General features: G+C 52.5%; 1 protein-coding gene and 1 long non-coding RNA gene across 3 annotated transcripts in view; one reads left to right on the top strand and one right to left on the bottom strand.

Moving 5' to 3' along the window:
- Nucleotides 1-1,790, top strand: part of LOC138172906 (uncharacterized) — a 3,602-nt gene extending 1,812 nt beyond the window's left edge. The window contains exons 2-3 of one of the 2 annotated variants that reach the window (XM_069102742.1): nt 55-1,443; nt 1,530-1,790. In XM_069102742.1, the coding sequence (XP_068958843.1) occupies nt 98-1,443; nt 1,530-1,761 (1,578 nt within the window). In that variant the 5' untranslated portion in view covers nt 55-97 and the 3' untranslated portion in view covers nt 1,762-1,790. Of the gene's footprint in view, nt 1-54 lie in introns of both variants that reach the window. The other variant, XR_011171270.1, reaches the window with a different exon arrangement.
- A 6,957-nt stretch (nt 1,791-8,747) lies between these two features.
- Nucleotides 8,748-14,709, bottom strand: part of LOC138172905 (uncharacterized) — a 10,328-nt gene continuing 4,366 nt past the window's right edge. The window contains exon 3 of the long non-coding RNA XR_011171269.1: nt 8,748-10,722. This is a non-coding gene — a long non-coding RNA (uncharacterized lncRNA). The remainder of the gene's footprint in view (nt 10,723-14,709) is intronic.

Raw genomic sequence — 14,709 nt, 5'->3', positions numbered from 1 at the left:
CCCCCCCCCTTCTTCCCCTTCTCCCTCTGCCCCACCCTCAGTCCTCTCCCCTAGGTGTCGCTGTCCAGGCCCAGAGGGAGCCTTGAAGGACGCCCCCATGGCTCAGCCCCACCCCTGGGGTGAGCTGTGGTACCCCATGCCGTTCCAGCTCCTGTGCCAGGCCGTGCCCCCCGTCCTGGGCTCCTCCCGCTGCAGGACGGCGCTCTCGTCCAGACCCAGCCTCTCCCTCTGCAAAGGGCCCCCCTATTCCCTGGCGCCCAGCTCCCTACGGTGCGGGCTGCTGCTTCTGCCTCCAGCCCCCGGGCTCCTTGGGCTGCAGCAGGGCCCCGGGCCCGCAGGGGGCCCCGGCAGTCTCTCCGATGTTCTCAGTTCCCTGCGGCCCCAAGCCTGCCCGCAGAGAAGCCCCAAGCCCTCTCAATGCAGGGTGCTGGGCTGCCCCCGGCCCCAGAGCTGCTCCCTCAGGGGGGCGCCAATTGCCTGGCCCCCGAGTCCCTCCCATCCCCCCCAGAGCAGATCACACCTCCTGCCCCGGGAGCCTGCCACCCCTCTCTGCGGAGTGTTTACTTCCCTTCAGCCCCAAGGGCACCCCCTGAAAGGGAGACCTCTTCCCTCTAGGGCCAGTTCTTCCTGTTCTAGGACTGTGCCAGGATCCCTGCTGATCAAATCTCATCCCTTGCCCAAGGGAGCCTTTCCCACCAGGGCCAGCTCCTCTCCCTGCAGGCCCGTGTCCCCTTCTCTCTGGACAAAAGCCCACCCCCTGAAGGGGAAAACCATCACCCTCAGCCCCAACCCCTCTAGAGGCAAAACACCATCTTGCCTGAGGCCCAGATCCCACCCTCCCAAGGGAGCCCTCAGTCCCTCCAGTCCCAAGCCTTCTGGTTCCCTGCGGCCCAGATCCCCCCCACTAAAGGCATCCTCTGTTTTCCCCCCCTGCCCGCTGCCTTGTCCCACCAAAGCCCAGTTTCCCCAGTTGCTGGAGGCCTCCTTCTTCTCTGACCCCAGTTTGTCCTGCCGGGGCTTGCTCCATTCCTTTCGACTGAGCCCCTCCAGACACAGGGGGCTGGCCTTCCCCATGGACATGGTCCTTACCTCCCCGGAGCTCCTGTTCACCCCCCTGGCCCAGGACTTCAGAGAGAGAGAGCTGGGTATCACCTTCCTTGCCCTGCCCAGACTCTGCTCCCAGGGGATCCCTCCCAATTCCCCCACTTCTGGTTTCAGTCCCACCCCAACCCCCTGCTCTCTTTATTCTGGCCTGGGTTCCCCTGTGTCACAGGATGGCCACAGCCTGACTCTGTGTCCTAGAATAATCCAGTCTGTCCCCCTGTCTGGGGTGAGCAGGGAACTTGCAGAACCCCAAGCCTTTTCAGGGGGGGATGCCGGTCAAGGATGGGACTTGGAGACTGTCGCCCTGCAGCCGCGATCTGAAGGACGGCATCCCTCGGGGTGAGGCCCTGGGGACTCCCCACCTCCTTGGCACCCCTGGGGGAGAGTGACAGAACCCCAGTGACCCCCTGCTCTTCTCTGCCCAGGCCCGCCGTCCCTGCTTGGCCCTGGCCCCGTGGCAGTGGCCACCAGCTGGGGAACACCTCGGGCTTTGGCTGTCTCTTCTGGCCGTGTTCCAGTCACGCTTCCCATGTGAGCTCTGCGGGGGCTCTGCCTGTCCAGAAACATCTCCAGCTGTGCTCTCCTGCCCCGTTCCCTAGCATCTGCAGCCTCTCTGAGGGCAAGTCCACCCAGAGGAGAGAGCTTTGGCTCCCCTAAAGCATCAGTAAAGTGGGGAGTGCAGAAAATGAGGACTCGTTTCTGGGTGGTGCCAGGGCCGCCCTCCACAGCCTCCAGCAGGAGGGTGGCAGGCGGAATGGGCTGCTTCTCAAGTGAGCACAGGGGGGCTGCCCTCTAGGAGCTCACAGTCCAATCGGGGAGACCCCTAGTCTGAGGGGGAGGATGGAGATTGGGGGGTCAGATGGTGTTCAGGCCACGGAAGGGAAGGGGACCGAGTTTGGTCACCGTGGCAGCCAAGGATCTGACTGGGCTGCAGCAGGGGCTTTCGCCAGAGCCTGCACAGGATCTGAGCCTGAGGGACTGAGGCGGCCATGCCCAGGCAGTAATGGGGGAGGGTTGAGAGGGCTGGTAATTGTACCAGTGTGCCATGAGGAACTCCGCTGAGAAAGAGGGGTCCACCAAGGAGGAGGGAAAGCAGTTCTTGGGTGTTTATATGGTGCCCACTGTGTGCCATGTGCCAAGGGAGGGGCTGTTGTGACTCCCATTGCATAGTTGAGGAAACCAAGGCAGACAGCTGCAGTGAGTGACTGGTGGTTGTTGGAGTCCACTCCGGGATTCGCACTGGGCGCATTGTGTGGTTGGGAGGACCATGGCATTGCATTGGGGAGGGCCTAAGGCTGTGACAGGCGGATTGGATGGAAGTGGGGGGCGAAGGCTGTGCAAGGTCACCAGCCTGGGCCTTCTCTGGAGCCCTCTGGGCTCAGGGGCCAATGCTGATTTGGATGAGTGCATGGAGCCCTTGGCCTTTTAAGCGCGGCCCTTTCTCCGGCCTCAGTGTGATTGAGGCAGCAGCCATTCTTTGGGGGGCACACGTTATCTAGTTACCAAGGCCGCCAGGAGAGGTCTAGAAGGAAAGGCCCTGGATTGGGCAATGGAGTCTCTTTGGAGAATGCTGTTTGGGTGGAGGCCAGACTGGAGGGTTGAGAAGGACAGAGGAAGTGGGGCCATTGATGCCAGCAGCCACAAAAGGGAGCAGGGCAAGACCTGGGCGGGTTGGGAAGAGCCAGGAGGAGACTGCAGACAGGCGGCTGGGGCGATCTGTTGGAGGAGAGGGTCCGAAGGGGTCACTGCGAGAGGAAGAGGGCCAAGAGCGACCTCATTGTTTTTGGCCTCTGCTTTTTCTCTAAAATAGGAGGCAGGGTCTCAGCTGAGGGGGAGGTTTGGAAGGCTCCTTTGTTCCTTCAGCCCTTCTTCCTCCTTTGGTCCCCTCATCTAATTCAACAAGGGCTTTGAAGCCTCTTCCCTGCCCCGCAGGATGAAGAGGTGAAAATGAAACCCTCCCATCCGCCGAGTTGTGGGGGTGAGAGGATTTTGCAAGCCCCTCCCCCCTCAATCTTTGCTTTCTGGGCTGTCACAGGACGCCCGAGGGAGATGGCAGGGAAATGCATGCCTGCTGTGCTGGTAGTCTGCAGAGGAGGGAAGACTTGAGGGGTCCGGTAGCTCATTCAGCCAGGGGGGGTGGTTGCACTGAGTGAGGGGTCCTTGGAGGTCCCCTTGTTTAAGGCTCTTCAGTTGGCCTAGGGATAAACTGAGGAAGGGTCTTACCCAGTACTGCCCAACTTCCAGCAGGTCTGGGCTTCCTCCAGGTTCTTTTTGGAGCCCGGTGGCCCAGGCAGGGCCTGCTGGAGCCGGCCTTGGCCCTCTGACCCTGCCTTTGGGGTGGGGACGGGCACAGCAACCCTAGAACCATGGGATTCTCACCAGGAAGACTCTTCCACTGGTGTGTTAGAGCTGTGTGACTGAGAAGTCACTTGTCTCACCCTCAGTTTAATAATGTCACCTACCTCTCAAGGGTGTGGGGAGCAGATGAGATACACCACATGTAAATGCTAGCTCGGTCGTGGAGGGCAACCCCCCAAAGCAAGTGAGTTATAGGGTCACAGGACGCAGACGCTTGAAAGACGTCAAGTCGGACTCCCCCAACATGCAGGCACACAATGGCAAACTGACAGCCTGTGTGATGGTGGCTCCTGGGGGCTCCCGACAAGGCAGAAAGCTGCTAAAACTCCTGCGGCCAGCTCCCTGCTGTTACCCCCATCTCTAAGGCCAGGGGGTGTGGGGGGAGCACTGCTGTGCTTTTATTGGCCATCCCAGCCCCTTCCCCCAGGGACACCCTTAGGGAACATCTGGACATGACTTTGAAAAGGAGATCAGATGTATTATAGGCACCAGAGAAGGTGGGAACCTTGTAGGGCAAAAGTCTTATTAAGCTCTCACTGTGTGCCCTGCATTGTGCTAAATATTACAAACATAAAAAGACAATTCCTGCTCCCAAGAAACTCACATCCTGATGGCGACAGCAGGATGCAAAAGGGAAGGGAGTGGCTGAAGGCACCGTGAGTTGGCATTGTGGCCCAGCCAGCTAGCTGGCAGGGGCTGGGATGTTGCGGGGGGGTGGGGGGGGGGAGGCTGGCCTGAAGAACTCACCAATGGAGAAGGAACTTTGAAGTAAATCCATTTCTTTTTTTTTTCGCCTTTTGGAGGGCAAGGTTACATGGCTAGTTTTTGTGTTAAATGTCTGAGGCCGGAATCGAACTCTGGTCCTCCTGACTCCAGGGCCGGCACTTTACTTACTGTGCCACCTAGCTGCCCCTCTTTTTCTTTTTTTGAGGGGGGAAAGGCAAGGCAAATGGGGATAAGTGACTTGCCCAAGGTCACACAGCTAGTAAGTGTGCCAAGTGTCTGAGGCCGGATTTGAACTCAGACCCTCCTGACTCCAGGGCCGGTGCTGTAGTCACTGCGCCACCTAGCCGCCCCAAATTAATTTCTTTAAAAAATTTTTCTAAATGCACAAAACTTCTTTCCCACTTACCTCCTTCCCCTACTGGAAAAAAACCAGGTATGCAGTCCCAACAAAACATGTGCTGGCCACGAGATGGGGAGCACATTTTACTGCAGGACCTAGGCTTAGGGCTGGCATCGCCTTGGTCAACATTCTTTCAGCTTTCAGAATAAATGAGTGTCCACATAGGAAGCTCCTTTTCTAACCCTTCCTCCAGCCCTCCAGGCTCTTCCCCCCGGCACTGCCTTCTCACTCTGCATCCTTACTTGACTGGCCTGCTGACCCTTTTGTGAGCAGGCCACTGCAACCAAGTCTGCCACTTCTGTACATGCCCCCCCCCCAGTGTATGCAGCAGGCCTGCCAGCAGCAGCTGGCCATGACAAAGACTGTGCCAAGAGCACTTGAGAGGAAAGCTCCCCTTTCGGTTGTTTTTATGACCCCAACAATGGAAAGACTGGTTTGGAGTTTTCTTTTCCTTCCTGTCACTGACTCTCAACCCAGAGAACTGGGGGTGGTATGGCAGCATTCTGCCTTGGCCCTGGTAGGTGGTAGGCCTTGAAAGCCTGACATGATGGGGAGGAGCCAGTTGGAGTACCTGTGTACCTCTCTCAATGCCAGTGTCCTGTCAAAGACAGCCAGGTCTCCTGGTCTAGGTACATGTGCACATCAAGGGCTGATGCACCTGCCCCAAGCATAGAGAACCCTGGACAGTGGGAGGTGGAGCCGATTCTGTCAGCAATGCATCAGTTCATCAGGAGACAGCCCAAAGTAAAGGCATATTGGTCTGACCAAAGTAGGGCAACTCATCCCTTCCCAGGTAGGCCCCTCCCCTCTGGGGAAGCTCTCCTTGGTAGTCTGAAGGGATAGTGGTGCCCTTGAAGGCAATAGGCATGGACAGGTAGCCCTGGGGGTCATCTGCACAGAGATGATCATTAAGTCCTTGGGAGGCATGAGATCACAAGAGAGCCTTAGTCCAGAGCCTCGAGGTATCCTTGTGGTTGAAGATGGAGCTGGAGGGGCAGGATCAGAAGCCAGACAGGAGGGCTGGAGGGAGGAGAGAGAGAGGCCACAGGGATGGGTGCAGACCAGGAGAGCCTGGGGTTAGTGAGAAGGTGGGGTCACTTGTGTTGTAGAGGGATGGAACGTTAATGGAATAGGAAGACCTTCCTCATCCATTAATCGGCCCTTGTGACTCCTTGGATCAGGGGCCATGTTCTCAGGTCTAAAGGCACACAGGTACTCCAGTCAGAGCTGTGACTCGGCTTTCACACCTTTTGGTGCTAAGCTAATTAGGCATTGAGTCACAGGGTGGGTTGTGAAGCCTTCTGGCTCTGAGCTTGTTAGTTGAGAACTACCTGTACTGGGAGGCTGGTATTTTATTTGGGGGCTTGCTCATGAGAAGAGCTTTTTGATTTCCTGGACAGGACTCTGAGCAGCCATTTATTGAGAGCCCCCCCTGCCCCTCCCCACCACTCAGAGGTTTGTGCTCTCCTGAGGTGGTTGTATTACTTTGTTCAGACAATAAAGCCCTATTGGATTATCTGCAATCAAAGTAAGATTGTTGACCCCTTTAAAAGTTGTCTTTCCTTTAGCAAAGCAGTTCAAAGAACCTGTGCTAGCAGGCCATCCTGGGTGTGCTATGGTGCTTACTATTACAAGGGGCTGGCCTTAGTGAGGAGAAGGGCCACAGGAGTGAGGGAAGAGACATGGGCAGAAGGCATATGGGTGATGGGATTTGAGGGCAGGAGAGGAAGCTCTCCGGGAATGGCATCCACTGAGGTAAAGTTCTCAGCTGAGAGGTGGAGAGACTGGGGAGAGTGGCACAGTGAGGCAAGGAGGGTGGTGTGAAAGGTTGGCTGTAGCGGTGAGGGCCCAGCTGAGATGATGGGACATCGATTTGGATTGGGCCCAGGCAGCGCGGTTTCCTGATTTTTCTCCTGATTGATTCAGTAGCACAGAAGTAGTGATGAGGTATGGGCTGTGGGAGCCCCCCCCACACACACCCCTCGCCATGAACTCTGATGTCTCATTTGATGAGGCAATAAGCCTTACATTGTGGGCCCAAACCTCTGTTTGGCATTCCTGTTACTAGACTTCCCACCTTTGAGCCTATCAAAATATCAATCCACCCTTGAACTGGCCTAGCCCACCATTCACTTCCCACCCTTAGTCACTCATTGACCTCATTAACTTCTCCTGAAGACCCTCCCCAAACTCCTCTAGACCACCCCTAGATTCCTCCCACAGCCTTCTGTATATAAGACCCCATCTTATTGTATGGTAAGAGCCCTATAGAATAGTGAAAGCGCCATAGAATGACCTAGCATGGACTTACTCTGTGTCTAACGCAAGCAAACTTTTAATAAATTTTACTTTTCTTTGGCTGAGAGAAGATTTTAGTCCAATTCATTTGGCAGGACCCGGCGCATTGGTATTTGGGGGTCTCCAGAGAAATCCTAACCCTCTTAGTGGGTACCCTCTTCAGTAGGAGCAGGGTGGACATGGTCCAAGGCTGAGGCTTGGCAGGACACAAGAGATGGTGCTGAAAGGAACTGGTTCACCAAGGGGGTCAGAATGGGGAAAAGAGAAGAACAATCATTTTATTAGCTTTTAAAAATAATTCCTTGGGGCAGCTAGGTGGCACAGTGAATAGAATGCAGGCCCTGGAATCTGGAGGACCCGAGTTAAAATCAGACCTCAGACACCGGCTGTGTGACCTTGGGCAAGTAACTTAACCCTGATTGCCTTGCCTCCCCCTCCAAAAAAAAAATTCCTAGTTTTATTCAATAAATGGGTTTCTATTTTCAATGTTATCTCTTTGATTTTCAAAATGTCTAGTTTTGAGGGCTTTAAAAATGTGCTGGTTGTATAGTTTTTTAGTTGCTTGCTTGCTTTTCTGAGCTCATGTCCCTTCTGTTGATGAAAACATTTCCTTGTGTGTACCTAGGTATGTCTGTGTGTATGTCTACGGCTCCCCCCCCCCCCCCCCACACACACACACTTCTTTGGCTGTGTACAGAAGCTTTGGTGTCGTCACAGGTGTGTTCAGATGCTAAGTGGTCAGTGGATAGGATGCTGGACACTTGCTAGCTGTGCCCCCTCCCAAAGCATCTGTGGTGCATGCTGTCTTCCTCACTAGAGCCAGAGTTCACTGCAAGCAGAGACTGTTTATTCTCTGTACTTGAATCTCCAGCACCTGACAGTGCAGAGAATAATAAATACTTGGGGATTGATTGTGACACATCACTTAACCCCTTTTAGCCTCAGTTTCTGCATCTGTAAAATGGGGTCATGATAATACCCTACTTTACAGGGTTGTTGTGAGGATGGAAGGAGATCTATGTCACTGTGATGCATGCACTGATGAGGGACTGTCTGGGGCCTAACACATAGTAGGTGCTGAATAAATATTTACTGATGGCCTGATTCCCTGACCAGAATTCGGTCTGGTGCCCTGTGTTCCCACCGACATGTACCTTCCACTGCTCAGCTGGCTAACAGCTGGCTCAAAGCAAAGGTAGCAGCCCAAATGGAATATTAAGAAAAACAGCAAGGCTCAGCCAGGTGGCACAGTGAATAGAGCACCGGCCCTGGAGCCAGGAGGACCCAAGTTCAAATCTGGCCTCAGCCACTTAAAACAAAACTAGCCATGTGACCTTGGGCAAGTCACTCAACCCCAATTGCTCCTCCAAAAAGCAAAAAAAAAAGAAAAAGAAAACCAGCAGCAGAACATCTGAGGTGCACTTTCCCATGAGCACCCACTGGGGATGCCCAGAGAATTCATTTGTGCAGAGGGCACACAGGGAGCAGTGCAGGCTCCCCAGTTTCTTCTCATGAAGTGCCTGCCCACCACCTTGGGTCCTTTCTAGGTGTGGCCTGTGGCTCTGAGCCATGGCTCTGCCCATGCTGGCCTGGGACCTGTCCTCAGACTGCCAAGGGGCTCACCTTTCCCAAGCAGAGCGCCAATGCCTAGAGTGACCCTGCAGTACAATATCCCCATGGTCAAGGCCTGCCTCTTCCTCAGTCAGCCAGCCCCATCTTCCCCACCAAGGCCAAGTCTGTGGTCTCTGGCAGTCCTCAGTCTAGTTTTCTAACCTTCTGTAGCAGCAAGCACCCCAGCATACCCAGGCTAGCTGCTAGCACAGGTTCTTTGGTCTGCTTTTCTAAAGGAAAGCAACTCAAAAGGGGTTAAGAATCTTACTTTAATCAAACATATATATCCTTCACTTAGTTCAGGGGGAAATGTCAGCACCCTGAACTTCAGAAAATACAAACAGAAATTACAAGCAGACCAAAATACTGAGAAAATAACACAATTCAACAGACCAGCTGTGGGACCACACATCCATACAGTGCTAGTCACCAGAGAGAGGCACCAACATCTGGGTTTTCAAAGCTGGGGGGGCTCAGCGGCTGCCCATCACACAGCTCTTCCCAAAGGGAGCCCAAAGCAATACCTCCCATCAGGGCATATATAGCCTTTTCCAGGGTCGGAGACATCACCACCTTCCTGACCCACTGCCTAATGACAAAGTAACAATGTGTGGGCCTCCCCTAAGCAAGCTTCTCTTGCTGGGCTCCAAGGGAGGCCCATTAAGGGGCAGGTGAAAGCTTCAAATTCCCTGACCATCATACCCCACCAAGTACAAGTCTCAGGCTGTGGATCCTCATGTGCGGCTGGAAGCTTTCCCCTGTTGGCTGCATTGCCAGGGTCTCTCCCCTGTCTGAAGTCCTTCCCAGGGCTTTTCTCCCTGATGGCTCCTCTGGGGATGGAGGAGTGCTGCTAGCTCCAGTGCCCACCATATTCCTTATACTGGAGAGATGGCTTCCCCCTAGATTCCAGGTGCGGGGGCAGCTCTGTTGTCCCCGTTTCCCCCCAGCTTCCTCCCCAGGACCTAGTGCCTGCTGAAGAAGGTTCTACCCCACTCTCCAGGGCTGGGAGATTCTGGGGGCTCCTTCCCAGTATGGGCACTGACCCTGTGTGATGGCAAGGAAAGTGGTACTTAGCTCCTTGTTTCAGTTATCAGTGCCTTTGAGCCTCACCTGTGATTATATCAAGTCTTTGTTAGAAACAGAGCCTGTGAAGCCCACAGTGGGGGGAACTTGCCAAAGACCAGAACAGGAAGGAGCTGAGGATGTTAAAGCTTGAGCACAAGCTGGGAGTGAACAGAACTGAGAACGCTTGTGGTGTCCAGCACTCTGTTCTGTGTTGATTTGTGTTTGTGTTACTTTGTCAGACAGAAAGTGAATTGAGATGATAGTGCCGACAAGGTGTGTGGATGTTGCTGTGGCTCTTCTAAGCTTGATGTGGGAGCTGCCTCCCTGTGAATCCAAGTGACAGCTGGGTGAATTCAGGCAAGAGCTGGGAGCTTGGAGCTCAGTCTCCAGTCAAGATGAAAGGATCTTCACTTGGGTACTTCGTGCTGGCTGGGAGATTAAGACAGTGTGACCTAGGGCTGGGAGACCTCTGTACTTAGTAACCCTTAAGGATGGCAGAGTTAAGGACTGGAAGCCAGTCTCCAATTAAGATAAAAAAAAAACCCCTTCAGATGAGTACATTATATTGATTGATTCAGATTGTGACTTGCTGAACAATGTTTTTTGTTTAAGACTATGTGGCCACTTTAGTAATAAGTCTTTATGTTGTATTGCTGGGAATGTTGTACTTTGGTTTCTATGAATGTTTTGCCTTAGTTTATTGCTAAATAAATAGAGAGTTCACTATACTGTGTGATTCACAGAACTCCTCAAGAGAGCTGCTTTACACCGTTTCCCCATTTATCAGCCACGTCCCAATGACAGAGCTTCTCCTCAGGGTGGAGTCTGCTCTAGGAGCCAGAACCTCTGGAGGGAGCCTGGCATGGGTCCAGGAGCTGTGGCTAACAGCAGCCCCTCCAAGGGCTTCTTTCCCATATGGCTTTTTCATGCCAGTCAGATTTGATGTCTGACGGAAACCTCGTTGACAGATGTCTCATTGGTCTCTTTTTGGGGGGCAGTGGGCAGGTGAGCCAGGACAGAGACTTTGGGCGAGGTTCCTGATTCACGACCCTTCCGACCAGTCTTCTCTCCAGTAGCTCTTTGTGAAGAACAAGTTCTGGCCAGTCTTCCCCCCTTCACCGTCTCTCTACTGCACGGCTTGTCGGGCACAGCACACCTGTCTAGGGGATCGATTGCTCGGTTTTCAGAAAGTTCTTCGTTTGGATCCACCTCTATTATTCTCCCTAGCTCCAAATTCAGAAAGACTTTAGACACCTGGTCCCCTTCCTCTCATGTTCCTCCCTGGGCCCTGACCTGACTCAAATGGCATCTGCTGTCTTCACGTGCCTCCCCTGCCCACCACCTCCTTACAAGCATCTCACAGCTTTCAAATGCTCTTTGTTACCTGCTGACTTTTCAAGACTTTCACCCCTCTGGGCCTTAGTTTCCTACCCTGCAAGAAGGCAATCAGCAGCACAGTGGAGAGAGTGGGCTTGGAGGACCCCCCCCCCCCCCCCCCCCAGATCTGGTGATGCCTGCCTCAGCCTCCCTGACTATAAAGTGGTTGTAGTAATAGCACCTGCCCACCCAGGGCGGTCAATGTTTGTAGAGATCTAGCACCGTGCCGGGTACACAGCAGGTGCTATGTAAGCACCTATCCCCTTCCCCTCTGACATGACCCAAGTCAAGTGCACACCCTAACAAGGCTCCCAGCTGTGACACTCCTTGTACTTGGCTTTGTCTCTCATTCTTCTTGCAGCAGTCCTTGCCAGATGGAAGGGGCCTGATCTGAGAGATGTTAAAGACACTTGGTTGGATGTGATGGGTGAGAGAGAGGAGTGTAAGATGAGATAGCTGAGCACTGACTGATGATTGCACCTCATGGGTGGAGGACTTTGACCTTGGTACTTTGTGTTGATTGAGGGTGATTGAATTAAGGATTTACTAACTGAAGGACTTAGGAAATGAGTGTTATTTTTTGCTTAAAACTATGTGACTGGGGCGGCCAGGTAGCACAGCGAGTAAGAGCACCGGCTCCAGTGTTGAGAAGACCTGGAGATCAAATCCCGGGCTCAGACACTTAGCACCCACCCAGAAACACCTGGCCGTGTAACCTTGAGCAAGTTACTTAACCCCAATTGCTTAGGGGCGGCCAGGTGGCTCAGCGAGTAAGAGCACCGGCCCCAGAGTCAGGGATCAAATCCGGGCTCAGATACTCAGCACCACACCCAGAAATAACTGGCCCTGTAACCTTGAGCAAGTTACTTAACCCCGATTGCTTAAAAAAACAAAACAAAACTATGTGACTACTTTGGTGAAAACAGCCATCAAAGTGTCAAGAAAAGAGCCAAGTTCTTCCTTGTGACAGAGTAGCCAAGCGTGCAGGAGCAGCTTTCCAGAGGACGGCTACTGTGAACGGCTTCTCAAGGTTCTGATTACATAGTACAGTGACCTCTCTGTTTATTCAGTAACAAATCAGAGCAACACATTCACAGAAAACAAAGCACAGCATTCAGCATGTTATAACTTCACAACTCATCATGAAAATGGCCACATAGTTTTCACCAAAGTAGTCACATAGAGGTACATCTCCTCTTCTGACCCCGTCCACTCCTCTGGTGCTGGCTGACCTTCTCCCTTGCCAGCCAGATCCCCCAGTCTTGCAGTCTCCCAGTCACTCAGCACCCCCCAGTCACTCTCTCACAGAAAGTGGGACTTCCAGTCCCCCTTCCCAAGCCTCTGTTCTCATAGAACCTTTAGGACTTTTTCCCTTAAGGGAAGCAGCTCTCTCATCAGGTGAGACAACTAGAGTGGATGTCCCATTCTCCATTTCAGATCTCAAATTAAAGAAAAGTTGGGTAAATTCTCAAAAAACCCAACAAAGTTTACTGAAGGCTTTTGGGACTTATCCCTGCGACCTGAGCTTTCTTGGGGTGATTTGCACATTCTCTTCTCTACCTGTTGTTCCACTGAGGAGAATCTGGGAACAAGCCCCAAAATCTGGGCATAGTTTGGCTAGCAATGACCCCAGAAAATGCCCCCCAGGAACAGCTGCTGTTCCCACTAGTGACCCAGGATGGGATTATTATATCCAGGAGGACAGAGAAAAGAGAGACCATATGGTACTTTGCCTGCTAGAAGGCCTAATAACTGCATTTCAAAAGAAAGTAAATTATCAGAAAGTTAGAGAAATTTCTCAGACAAATCAAGAAAACCCTGCCCTTTTCCTAGACAGATTTGTAGAAGCTATTAAAAAGTATACAAATTTAGATCCTGACTCTGTAGAAGGGGCATCAATCCTTAACATGTATTTTATTAAGTCAGTCTGCCCCAGATATTAGGAGGAAACTGTAGAAATTGGCATCAGGACCCCAAACACCTCAGGCCCAATTGCTGGAGATGGCCTTTGGAGTCTTTAACAACAGAGACCTGGTTGCAGCAGAGGAGAAAGAATGCAGGGAATGCACCAGAGACAGAGAACATGCTTGATTCTTGGCTGCTGCCATGGCCAGGAAAAGCCCCTCCAGGGGACAGCCTTGGAGGAAGCCCAGTCACTTGGGCAGGGAGAAAACCTGCTTTTGATGCCACAAGCAGGGTCACTGGTCCAAGGAGTGCCCCTCCATGGCACCCCCCCCCCAAGACGAAGCCCCAGGAACCAGCACCTCTAGAACTGTGCCCATCTGTCCAGGAGGGACATTGGAGGAAGGATGGTCACTGAGGTAAAAGTGGTAGAGCCACCTCTCAGTACCCTGCCCTCCAGTCTTCTCAAGACTCTGAATGACAGGGAAGCCTGGGGCTTGGCAGTGCTCCCACCTTCTCCATTTCCCTTGCTGAGCCCTGAGCAAGCATTGAGGTTGAACACAAGGTTACCCACTTTCTGATTGATACAGGACCTACATTCTATGTTTTAATTAATTACTCTGGCCTTACACAGCCCTCGACCCATCAGGTCATGGGCATAGAAAAGAAAACTAAAGGATGTCGAGAGACAGACCCCCTCCCCTGCCTATTTGAGGATCTGTGGTTTGAACACTCCTTCCTTATTATCTCCTCTTGCCCTGCCCCCTTGTTGGGAAGGTACGTGATGGTGAAATTGGGAAGTCAAGTTAAACCTCCCATCTCCCTTTGCCCTCTGTTCACCAGACCCCCCCCTCCCCATGTTCCCCCAGAAGTGTGGAAGACAGTTAAGCCAATTGTCTGGGATCAGGGAATTCCTGGGAGGGCTACTCATGCCACCCCAGTTACTGTTCACCTCCAAGATCCTAATGTGTTCCAATCGCCGTGCATACCAGTCAAACCTGAGGCCTGGGAAGGACTACAACCATTAATTGAGAAATTCCTAAAATATAAAATCCTTGTTGCTTGCCAATCTCCATGTAACACCCCGATTCTTCCTGTAAAAAAGCCTAATAGAGAATACCGAATGGTTGAAGATCTCAGGGCTGTTAACAAAGCTGTCATCCCTGTACACCCCATGGTCCCCAACCCATATACAATGCTTACTCAGATCCCTGGGGGCACCCAATGGTTTTCCACCCTAGATCTCAAAGATTTCTTTTTCTGTATACCTCTGCACACAGACTCACAATATATTTTTGCATTTGAATGGATACTTTGGGGAAACAAGTCCATGTCAGCTAACGTGGACAGTCTTGCCCCAAGGGTTTCGGGGTAGCCCACATTTATTTGGCCAAGCTTTGGGAAGGGATTTAAGGGATCTGAAATTAACTGATAGCAGCTTAATCCAGTATGTGGATGATATCCTTATTTGTAGCCCCACCAGGGAGGCCTCTGGCTGCTGCTGCAGAAGCCCTTAATTTCTTGGGTAGTTGAGGCTATAGGGTCTCTTTGGATAAGGTCCAGATAGCACACCAGTCTGTAAAGTATCTGGACCATGAACTAACTCCTACCTCTCGTTCCTTAACCTCTGAGAGGAAAAGGACAATCTTGTCTATACTATTCCAGCCACTAAAAAACAACTCTGAACTTTTCTAGGTTTGACTGGGTTTTGTAGGCTCTGGATCCCAGATTTCAGCCTTACTGCTAAGCCTCTCTGTGCTTCTACTCAGGGCCCTGACTCACTCCCTCTAGAGTGGGGTCCTGTAATGGGAATGCAAATTTGGAAGATCTTCCCTGCCCCTAGGCTAAAGTGCACCTGAAGCCTGGGG

This window comes from Petaurus breviceps, unplaced genomic scaffold (assembly GCF_028583685.1).
Source record: "Petaurus breviceps papuanus isolate PSGF00001 unplaced genomic scaffold, PetGlider_PUasm1.0 555, whole genome shotgun sequence".
NCBI lineage: Eukaryota > Metazoa > Chordata > Mammalia > Diprotodontia > Petauridae > Petaurus > Petaurus breviceps.
Note: the sequence above shows the minus strand (reverse complement) of the source record. Positions and strands in the feature narration are given on the sequence as shown.